Genomic DNA, 12,022 nt, shown 5'->3' on the forward strand with positions numbered 1-12,022 from the left:
ATCATTTAAAACACAAAAAGACAGTTGTCAAGGTATACAACTTTTAATGCGTAAATATACAATGACATGAATGTGTTGAGAATCACACGCACACAGTCAGGAACTTTGCTGTGAAGAGAAAAAAAGTGAATCGAATGAAATAAAGTAACAAAACCATGACTTGTATATCCCACATAGAGTATTATCTTAATGTCACACAATAACACAGACAGTGTCGTACCAGTAGTGCTCGTCCCTTTGTCTCGATAGGCAGTAGAAAGGCTCCAACAGCACAAAGCACACAGGCCACACTAAATGGCAGCAAAGCTAAAATCACTGAATGTGACATCAACACCTACAACACACACAGTCAAACATTAATAGAGACCCACATTGAACAATAAACACTTGTAACACACATTCACATATTAATACAAATAATACACACAATCATCAGCCAACATGAACAACACACAGTCACAGACCTGTGCTATGAAGGGGGCGATCATGCCTCCGATGCGGCTAAAAGAAGTGCAGAACCCCATCCCGAGAGAACGCACTGCGGTCGGGTACACCTGAGAGACCGAAGGAGTCATCAGGCACATGGTATACACATGAGAGAGGTCTGTACAATACATTGTTATACACTAACAGTAAATCTACGGATGGAATGTAAAAGTCGTGTCCACATACCTCCGCAGTATAAATATAAACCACATTGAAATTCATGGAGACCAGAGACCTAATCAAGAACAGCAGAATGGTAAAACCAAACCTAGAAAGAGAGAGAGCGAGAGAGTGAATCTGATGAACAAAATTATTGATACTGTATTTGAAATTGATGACAAAATAAAACAGTCAAATAACTACGCCCCCATCCCAAGTGTTTACAGTGCATACATAGTAGAGCAAACGTTGACCAGCATGAAGAACAAGGCTGCCATGAGCTCCAGCAGAACCATGCTCAACTTCCTCCCAAACACGTTCAACAGGCATATATTCAGAGGGATGACTGGAGACAGACAGAGAGAGACAGAGTGCGAGCACAAAAACGAATCAGACTTACACACGAATAGTACTATTATTCAGATAGCAAAACAAAAGAGAGTGAATCTGACCACAACTCTACGCCCACTCACACATGCATGTGTAACAGGGTTTCCATTTGACACTGTAGACATATGTATTTCTACTGGTTGGCTGAATTTACATATCAATAAGGTGTTATGCCATTGGTTACGCTTGCAGAGATACCGAACGTAAATTCCTTCCAGTCTGATATTGACATGCAAGCGGTAGGTCATGTTCTGAAATACTATATTCTATTTTCATATTTACAATGCGTACGAGTTCACTATGTCCTGATGTGTGTGTGTGTGTGTGTGTGTGTGTGTGTGTGTGATATATATATATACACAGTTGAAGTCGGAAGTTTACATACACCTTAGCCAAATACATTTAAACTCAGTTTTTCACAATTCCTGACATTTAATCCTAGTAAAAATTCCTGTCTTACGTCAGTTAGGATCACCACTTTATTTTAAGAATGTGAAATGTCAGAATAATAGTAGAGAGAATGATTTATTTCAGGTTTTATTTCTTTCATCACATTCCCAGTGGGTCAGAAGTTTACATACACTCAATTAGTATTTGGTAGCTTTGCCTTTAAATTGTTTCACTTGGGTCAAACGTTTCTGGTAGCCTTCCACAAGCTTCCCACAATAAGTTGGGTGAATTTTGGCCCATTCCTCCTGACAGAGCTGGGGTAACTGAGTCAGGTTTGTAGGCCTCCTTGCTCGCACACACTTTTTCAGTTCTGCCCACAAATGTTCTATAGGATTGAGGTCAGGGCTTTGTGATGGCCACTCCAATACCTTGACTTTGTTGTCCTTAAGCCATTTTGCCACAACTTTGGAAGTATGGTTGGGATCATTGTCCATTTGGAAGACCCATTTGCAACCAAGCTTTAACTTCCTGACTGATGTCTTGAGATGTTGCTTCAACATGTCCAGATAGTTTTCCTTCTCATGATGCCATCTATTTTGTGAAGTGCACCAGTCCCTCCTGCAGCAAAGCACCCCCACAACATGATGCTGCCACCCCCGTGCGTCACGGTTGGGATGGTGTTCTTTGGCTTGTAAGCCTTTTCCCCCCTTTTTCCTTCAAACATAACGATGGTCATTATGGCCAAACAGTTCTATTTTTGGTTCATCAGACCAGAGGACATTTCTCCAAAAAGTACAATCTTTGTCCCCATGTGCAGTTGAAAACCATAGTCTGGCTTTTATGACAGTTTTGGAGCAATGGCTTCTTCTTTGCTGAGCGGCCTTTCAGGTTATGTCAATATAGGACTCTTTTTACTGTGGATATATATACTTTTATACCTGTTTCCTCCAGCATCTTCAAAATGTCCTTTGCCGTTGTTCTAGGTTTGATTTGCACTTCTCGCACCAAAGTACGTTCATCTCTAGGAGACAGAACGAGTTTCCTTCCTGAGCAGCATGACGGCTGCGTGGTCCCACGGTGTTTAAACTTGCGTACTATTGTTTGTACAGATGAACGTGGTACCTTCAGGCGTTTGGAATTTGCTCCCAAGGATGAACCAGACTTGTGGAGGTCTACGATTTTTTTTCTGAAGTCTTGGCTGATTTCCTTCGATTTTCCCATGATGTCAATCAAAGAGGCACTGAGTTTGAAGGTAGGCCTTGAAATACATCCACAGGTACACCTCCTATTGACTCAAATTATGTCAATTAGCCTATCAGAAGCTTCTAAAGCCATGACATCATTTTCTGGAATTTTCCAAGCAGTTGAAAGGCACAGTCAACTTAGTGTATGTAAACTTCTGACCCACTGGAATTGTGATACAGTGAATTATAAGTGAAACAATCTGTCTGTAAACAATTGTTGAAAAAATTACTTGTGTCATGCACAAAGTAGATGTCCTAACCGACTTGCCAGAACTAGAAATGTGTGGTGGTTGAAAAACGAGTTTTAATGACTCCAACCTAAGTGTTGTAAACTTCCGACTTCAACTGTATATATATATACACTGCTCAAAAAAATAAAGGGAACACTTAAACAACACATCCTAGATCTGAATGAAAGAAATAATCTTATTAAATACTTCTTTCTTTACATAGTTGAATGTGCTGACAAAATCACACAAAATTAATCAATGGAAATCCAATTTATCAACCCATGGAGGTCTGGATTTGGAGTCACACTCAAAATTAAAGTGGAAAACCACACTACAGGCTGATCCAACTTTGATGTAATGTCCTTAAAACAAGTCAAAATGAGGCTCAGTAGTGTGTGTGGCCTCCACGTGCCTGTATGACCTCCCTACAACGCCTGGGCGTGCTCCTGATGAGGTGGCGGATGGTCTCCTGAGGGATCTCCTCCCAGACCTGGACTAAAGCATCCGCCAACTCCTGGACAGTCTGTTGGTGGATGGACCGAGACATGATGTCCCAGATGTGCTCAATTGGATTCAGGTCTGGGGAACGGGCGGGCCAGTCCATAGCATCAATGCCTTCCTCTTGCAGGAACTGCTGTCACACTCCAGCCACATGAGGTCTAGCATGGTCTTGCATTAGGAGGATCCCAGGGCCAACCGCACCAGCATATGGTCTCACAAGGGGTCTGAGGATCTCATCTCGGTACCTAATGGCAGTCAGGCTACCTCTGGTGAGCACATGGAGGGCTGTGCGGCCCCCCAAAGAAATGCCACCCCACACCATGACTGACCCACCGCCAAACCGGTCATGCTGGAGGATGTTGCAGGCAGCAGAACATTCTCCACGGCGTCTCCAGACTCTGTCACGTCTGTCACATGTGCTCAGTGTGAACCTGCTTCATCTGTGAAGAGCACAGGGCGCCAGTGGCGAATTTGCCAATCTTGGTGTTCTCTGGCAAATGCCAAACGTCCTGCACGGTGTTGGGCTGTAAGCACAACCCCCACCTGTGGACGTCGGGCCCTCATACCACCCTCATGGAGTCTGTTTCTGACCGTTTGAGCAGACACATGCACATTTGTGGCCTGCTGGAGGTCATTTTGCAGGGCTCTGGCAGTGCTTCTCCTGCTCCTCCTTGCACAAAGGCGGAGGTAGCGGTCCTGCTGCTGGGTTGTTGCCCTCCTATGGCCTCCTCCACGTCTCCTGATGTACTGGCCTGTCTCCTGGTAGTGCCTCCATGCTCTGGACACTACGCTGACAGACACAGCAAACCTTCTTGCCACAGCTCGCATTGATGTGCCATCCTGGATGAGCTGCACTACCTGAGCCACTTGTGTGGGTTGTAGACTCCGTCTCATGCTACCACTAGAGTGAAAGCACCGCCAGCATTCAAAAGTGACCAAAACATCAGCCAGGAAGCATAGGAACTGAGAAGTGGTCTGTGGTCACCACCTGCACAACCACTCCTTTATTGGGGGTGTCTTGCTAATTGCCTATAATTTCCACCTGTTGTCTATTCCATTTGCACAACAGCATGTGAAATTTATTGTCAATCAGTGTTGCTTCCTAAGTGGACAGTTTGATTTCACAGAAGTGTGATTGACTTGGAGTTACATTGTGTTGTTTAAGTGTTCCCTTAATTTTTTTGAGCAGTATATATATATATATATATATATATATATTTTTTTTTTTTTATTTTTTTTTTACCTTTATTTAACTAGGCAAGTCAGTTAAGAACAAATTCTTATTTTCAATGACAACCTAGGAACAGTGGGTTAACTGCCTTGTTCAGGGGCAGAATATAGTGCCTGTTAGATATTTGGGGCATCCTGGGATGTGCTTTTGTATGTTATTGCTGTAAGAGCGAGTTAGCTAGCATGCTCTAATTGTATGTTATTGCTGTAAGAGCGAGTTAGCTAGCATGCTCTAATTGTATGTTATTGCTGTAAGAGCGAGTTAGCTAGCATGCTCTAATAGTATGTTATTGCTGTAAGAGCGAGTTAGCTAGCATGCTCTAATTGTAATGGTTGCATTAGCTCCCTGCTAATTCACAGTTATTTCCATGCTAACAGACAAATCATGAATCTACAGCCATCAACATACTGTCTTCCTGCACATCTAATGTGCTTCCTTGTGTCTATTGTCAGAATAAACACCAATCAACTGGGACCGCTGGCTGGGTATTCCTTTCTTTAAAAACAACGCAAGAGAGTTACTAAGAACGATCTGTTACACTGGTACCGAGACCAATCTTATTGTCTTCACTGGACATGTGTTACACATGCACGCGTACACCCATAGTTCTCCACCTCCAACCCCTCACTCACGGGCGACCTCCCCTAGACAGCTGATGAGGAGGGTCTGGTAGTCGCTAAAGCCGAAGGGGATGCAGTAGCACAACCCGTCCTCTGGGTGGCTGTGTTTCTGCTGGTGCTCTGCGTCAGCGTCCGTCACACACAGCAGGTTCTTCTCCAGCAGCTCAGAGCTGCTCAACACAGAGCCATAGTAGGAGAAGGACGCCACAAACCTAGACACACATAAATGAATAAAACAACCACACACACAGTTACAGCTTCACAGCGCAAAGCTGCAGTAAGAAAATGACAAACCTAGAGCACACGTATAGATGTTGAAAAATAGAATGTCATACACCCTTCCACACCACGCCGTCCTCACACACTCAAATACAAACAGGGAAGTACTCTTAGGTTGGAAGAGTAGGAGGAGAAGGAAAAGTGTATGGGGCATTACCATGAGTACCACAGTAGTAGGGAGGTACTCCTGAATGCTGGACTGACCAGGAGGCGCCAACTGCCCCTGTCTTTCTGAAACACATACACCACAGAGACATCAACACACACACACACACACACACACACACACACACACACACACACACACACACACACACACACACACACACACACACACACACACACACACACACACACACACACACACACACACACACACACACAACTCACCACCACAGGTTCCATGAGCCTCCCTGGTGGCATGGAGGCCCTGTTCATCCTGGCGATACGCTGGAGAGTTTCCACGGCAGCCTGCACGTTCCCTGCTGACACGTTGTAGCGAGCCGACTCCGGGATAAGCTACAGATACATGGGAACACCAGGAAAGTTAACCAGGAAGAGAGTGTCAGAGAGGCTAGTCTCAACACTATTCTGAAGTTGGGGAGTCATGAGGAGAGAAGGGGGGTGGAGGGGATAGAGAAGGAGTAGGGAAGGAGAGGGTCAGAGAGTGAGGGGCGTGTCAAAGAGAGATGCTGCTGAGACTCAGAGGAGGCGGGACTCCAACCTGGAAGAGGAGGAGGAGGATGACACTGGGGATGACGGACAGGCGGATCATCCAACGCCAGCCCAGCGTTGGAACCACAGTCATACCCAGCAGGATGATGAGCATGGAGCCTACCATCCAGAAGATCTAAAGGGGAAGACAAAACCAAAGCTGAAACAACTGTGATGATGATGATGATGGCTAAGTGAGGCTATGGTGACTTACTGAGGCGAGAGGTAGCAGGTAGGATCTGTAGCTAGCAGGGATAAACTCGGTCTTTAGGACAAACCTAGGAGAAAGGAGAGTGACATCAGTAACAATGTGTCACAGAACAAGGAACTAGGTGTGTCTGTGTGTGTGCCTCTCTGTGTGTGTGTGTGTGTGTGTGTGTGTTGATGTGTGTGTGTGTGTCAGTCTTACCCCTGGGAGCACCCGGCCACGCCACAGCCCACCATTAGGCGAAGGAAGATGAACCATCCGTAGGACGGAGAGAAGGAGGTGAGCAGGGAGAAATACGCTGCCCACAAAGAACCCCCAAACACCACCTAGATAGATTGATAGACTGTCAGACACATCTACACATTCATTCTGACACAGACTGTTAAAACCAATAAAAACAGTTCCGGAAGATGATCTTTAATTCATCACATAAACCTGTAAGGGGACATACCTTCCAGCGTCCATATCTATCAGCCACGTATCCACTCAGCACTCCACACACCATGAACCCTGCAAACACCATCTGAGACAGACAGAGACAGACAGGAAGTTATATCATATACATGTTTAATAGGTACTACCACATATTTAAATGTAGCTGCATGCTCATTGGTGTATTTCCGCACCGTGGAGACCAGAGCCACCTCCCAGTCGTCCAGATGCCACTCACAGCGGATCTCAGGAGACACCACGGCCAGCAACATGATCTCCATGGCCTCCGCTATCTACAATAAATACATGCATGCTTATACGCTTGTGCACATCCTTTATCAAGAGTCTTTTCACTTACATACTGACAGACAAATAGACAGACAGCTAGACACACACACAGACACTCACGCTGGCACTGCCCATGATGATGAACAACAGAACATGGAAGCGACCGAAGCCGATGGTCTCCACCGCTTCCTCCACACTGTACGTCTGCGGCTCTGAAACACAAAGTCAAAGTTCAATTCCCACACACTTCACCCCCCCCCCCCCCATTATCCCTTCCCAGCACATGACCAAACACTCTACCCCACTGAGTGGTTTATGAGCGGCGCTCACCTTTGACCTCTTGGTGTGGGTTGTTGACCTCTTGGTAAGGGCTGTTGACCTCTTGGTGATGGTTATTGACCTCCATCTCCACTTCCTCTAGCTGGATGGCACTAACCAGCTGAGTCTTCATGGAGGACCTCCTCAGTCTCCCTACACTGCCCATTGACACTGCAGTCTACACCATTACCATACTATTAATATAATATCTTATGCACAGACAGAGCTATGGATGCAAGGACCCATGAGATCAAAATTATAGCTTTAATAATGTTTTGAGGCTATACAGTTTGTTCACAATTACATTGTTTTTAACAACGGAGTTAAACAAGCATATTTTGAGTTCTGAGGGGGTCAGTTGAATTTAGCTCATGAAGCATGTCAAAGTTATATTCTTTAAGAATCAATTCGTTTTAAAGTGCAAAAATATAAGTAGAAATCACAAATTGTCCCTTTAATATTATTACAGATAACATGTCCTGCCAAAAACCTACCACAACATATAACATCGTCACCTGGCCATACTGTAACATAACCAACAACATTAAGTCTACCTGGCAACTAGCTCTCAAGAACACAAGGGGGCCCAAGCGGGTTTACAGCTTCCCTCTCTTGGATTCTCAGTTGAACATAATGGACCACAGCTGACTCCATGTTAACTACAATCCCGACACTCTGTATTAACGTTTAGAACCGCTAAAATAAACCCACAACTACAAATATTCGGCAAAGTTTTCAATAAAAAAAAAAAAGAATCTACTGAACGTTATCATACATTGAGCAGCGCATAGACTTATTATGCGAAGTTAACCGCACATCAATAATAATGCACAAAGTAAACTATGCGGTAAATCACACCACTGCGGGGAATCACTGTTACCTGCTCTTTGTGATGAATTCGCAACTTTATTGAAGAAGGCTATCTTTGTAATGAAGAATAACTTTTCATATATTGGCCATCTTGAGAATCAATTGCAACGGAGAAACTCGGCCAGTTCTGCCCACCTTGGGACAGGTAAATCAGGAAGTTGATGACAACACGTTTTCAGGTTCCGCCTAACAACGTCTGTAACTACATATGCTAATTCACATATTGTAAATGGAAATAAACAACCCTATTCAAACCAATCTCGGTTTCCCATAAGTAAAATGATCCCGAAAGTTTGCCACTTCCTTTTCTGTCCACGATATATTATATTCAAACAGGACTACCCAATGAGAATTACTACTTGCCTTGGACATAAATATATTTTAGCCTACCTGGTATTGTTGAGATAGATTGGGTGGAAGGATATCTGCCGGTGAGAGCAAAGCTACAGGGGAGAGGTTGGGTTGCAGATTATGGGTTGACAATAGTTTTCAGGCATTATTCAGTCAGGTTTATCCTGTTGTTTCTCTCAGTCTGTGTGTGTGTGTGTGTGTGTGTGTTGGAAGGGACAAAAGGGTTAGGTATCAGTTATCAGAATTGGGAAGGAGGTGCAAAACTAAACAGAAGGACTTCTGTTCCACAGCTGCACTCACCTGTAAACCTTAGCTAATCTTTACAACAACAACAAAGGTACCAGCAACTAAAATACTATAATTTTGACACTTTTGTAGAGAAAAAAAAATGAAGACAGCAAAGGCCGAGTTTAAACACATTTCTTTAATGTTTGATTTACATATCATTCAGACTCAATACATCACAGGGATGCAGCTCAGAAGGAGAGAGGTATGAAGAGTGGGAAGGTGAGAGAGCTGTAAAACAGGTATTGGTGGTCCTGCCTGACAACATTGCAGACTTCACAACAGCTGGATAGGTGTTTAACATACCAGTTAACCACAACATGTGATTTTGACTGAGTAGTCGATGACGTGGCATGCGACCATTGGTTGACGCAATGCAATGTCTGTGAATCTAGTCGGGCAGGAACCCCACCCTTGACTGACATTCAATACACCCGAGCGTCTACTACGCTGTCAAAGATACGCCCCATGGTGTGGCCTATAGATGAGCCCGCCCCAGTCTCAAAAGTAAACAAAACAAATACCCTCTGGGGACAGAGTATAAGTGGTATGATATCAGTGCCAACAGCACACCTGCTCCGACACTCTGGAGACACACACAGAGAATCACAGATCTAGAAAACACAGAACTATGAAAACGCAGATCTAGAAAACATTCAGGAGACGCCGCAGCTACTCAAAGTCCAGAGCTTGAAGTGACAAGAGAATCCTATCTTTTTAGATAGGAATATCAAATCAACATCAGTGTGTCTGTGTAGGCTGTGTGTGAGATGCTGTTAGACTGAGGAGACATCAACACACTCCACCCCCCTGTACGGAGGGAGTGAGGGGTCTGTTACTTAGTAGCACCAGGTGAATCGGTTTGTCGTCCGCGCACACACATCTGTGACGCCGCTCTCTGTATAATCCCACAGCCTTATTGACATGTACTAGGTCCAATCAGGAAGGTTATAAGTCCCAGCAGATGAAGAGTTCTGAATCAAGATTGGCCCACAGGGAAGATGATGTGTTAGTCCTTCTGTTGGAAGGTTGTCCATATAATTGAGCAATCACAGATAAAATAGTTTGACATATTTTACGCTTATATTTCTTTTCTTTTATATACTATATTTATTGTTAGCAACTTTCATTTTAGGTTCAAAAATATTATTAGAAAAGGCAAAACAAGAGTATAACAGAATCACACCAACATAGTGTATATTTTCTACTGCTTGATTATCATGATGTATTATGTGCTTGGATGGATCATGTTCGGATGGCACTTCTCACGCTTTACTTGTGTTACAACTCTTCAGTTTAACTTTTGTTTTAAAAAAAAAGTTCTTATTTTAGCAGCATGCCTGAGAGAAGACAACAATTAACTGTCACATCACTAATAGCTAGCTAGCCGAAGCCTCAAACATAGTCAACATGCTGTAGATAGCTAGAGCACAGAGCTGGATGGGCAAACCTTCTCTTGCCTGCACAAACCCACACATTACTGACCATTGACCAAACCCAATACAATAAGACCACAGAGAAAACAGCCTGAAGCAGAGATGGAAGCCAGCCATGCAGCCATACTACCAGCAGATGGAGACAAAGAGCACTTCATAACCACCACCAAACCCACCAACTACTACAGTATAGTATGTCCATTTGTCCTAAATAGCTTTGTTTCCTAAATCCACCTCATTCGAGAGGTTCACCTTTACATCCATTTGGATAAGAGCTGACCAAGGAAAGGAGATGAAGAAAGGAATCTATTTGGGGGAAATTGGACATGGTGTTTTTCCACTCGCTATAAACCACCCCATCAAAATTCCCAAATTCAAATCACCTTTGCAACACGTTTGTCGATGTTCATACCATTGTATAAAATCATTCCTATTTCAATCTTGAATTTCACAAGAGAAACACTATCACAATTTAACAGTCAATCGTCACCCCAGAAATGCCTTTGTTCTGCCGCAGAAGGTCACATTGGTGGTGGATGGGATAGGTTATGCCATGTCAAGTCTTTTGACATCTACTGAAAAGAGCTATATATACACACACATTATATCTGCAAATCCATGTTATTTTTTTTTCTTCATTTTTGTACCGTCAACACATGAACACACGAGCAGGGAGCGACTATGCTAAGCGACGTCTCCACTGCGATAAACAACGTTATGATCAGATCCATGGCAACAGTGAGCGCAAACACAGGGAGAATACAGCCATAGAACATCCAAACAGTATTGGTCTTTTTTCCTCTTCTTTTGAACAAAATAAAGGATTTAAAGTATACTTTCAGAGCAATAAAAAATAAATACAATTTCAATACTCCATTGGTCACCCTTATTAATTCATATTGTGCTCATTTGGGATTTTTATATCTGCTAATATTTTCATATACTTTTTTCATCTGTATATTCAAGTCCCCCCATGCCCACAGTATACTATACTCCAACTCTCTCTACAGTGCAAGACCTCACCAATATGGTTGATGATGAATGTGTGTTGAAGGCAATGCGTGGTTAACTTAATGACAGGAAACATTGGGCTGGGGTTTAGCACCACATACAGGAGGTCAGGAAGGGCAGAGACGGACCCTCTCACGGAAGCATTTCTATGAAACTCTGAAGAAAACAAACTCGATCCTCCTGTCCAGTGGAAACACTGTGCTGTCGAACGAGGAACCTTTACAGAGAGGAGAACCCTGTAAAGAACCGTGATGTTATTGTTGTAAGGAAATCGTATCTGTTGCAGACTGGCTCAGTCTTGTTCAGAACAGCTTATGAATAGCAGTATGAGCCTCTATAGACCAGTTTAGGGAAAGTGGTTTTGACTGTTTCAAACTAGTTTGCGGTAGTGGTTCCGATTGGTCCATACTTGCTTAGGATGAGTAGTTCAAACTGGTTCGGACCAGTTTAGAGTCAGTAGTTATGACCAGTTATGGGGTCGGGGCTCACATTGGTCTAGGAGTAACTGCCCGCCACAGCAACCTGTTTCTGGGCGAGCCGTCGTAGCTCCTCCCTGATGGCCTTGATGAGGGAGGCGGA

General features: G+C 43.8%; 1 protein-coding gene across 4 annotated transcripts; it reads right to left on the reverse strand.

Moving 5' to 3' along the window:
- Positions 1–27: 27 nt before the first annotated feature.
- svopl (SVOP-like) lies at positions 28–8,924 on the reverse strand. 4 transcript variants are annotated; one of them, XM_014152856.2, is made up of 16 exons: positions 8,751–8,924; positions 7,503–7,668; positions 7,293–7,384; positions 7,079–7,177; positions 6,904–6,975; positions 6,654–6,778; positions 6,459–6,522; positions 6,255–6,380; positions 5,921–6,049; positions 5,688–5,761; positions 5,264–5,463; positions 880–991; positions 673–754; positions 465–554; positions 221–334; positions 28–108 (listed from the first exon to the last, which is right to left on the reverse strand). In XM_014152856.2, exons 2-16 carry the CDS (start codon positions 7,654–7,656, stop codon positions 97–99), a joined length of 1,545 nt encoding a protein of 514 aa, XP_014008331.1. In that variant the 5' UTR covers positions 7,657–7,668; positions 8,751–8,924; the 3' UTR covers positions 28–96. The 4 variants fall into 4 exon arrangements, with proteins under 4 accessions (XP_014008331.1, XP_014008333.1, XP_014008334.1 ...); XM_014152858.1 differs by having other exon boundaries at positions 7,503–7,661; positions 8,751–8,915; XM_014152859.2 differs by lacking the exon at positions 8,751–8,924 and adding an exon at positions 8,371–8,588 and having other exon boundaries at positions 7,503–7,661.
- Between the last annotated feature and the right edge of the window lie 3,098 nt (positions 8,925–12,022).

The sequence above is a fragment of the Salmo salar genome, chromosome ssa17 (genome assembly GCF_905237065.1).
Source record: "Salmo salar chromosome ssa17, Ssal_v3.1, whole genome shotgun sequence".
In the NCBI taxonomy this organism is placed as follows: domain Eukaryota; kingdom Metazoa; phylum Chordata; class Actinopteri; order Salmoniformes; family Salmonidae; genus Salmo; species Salmo salar.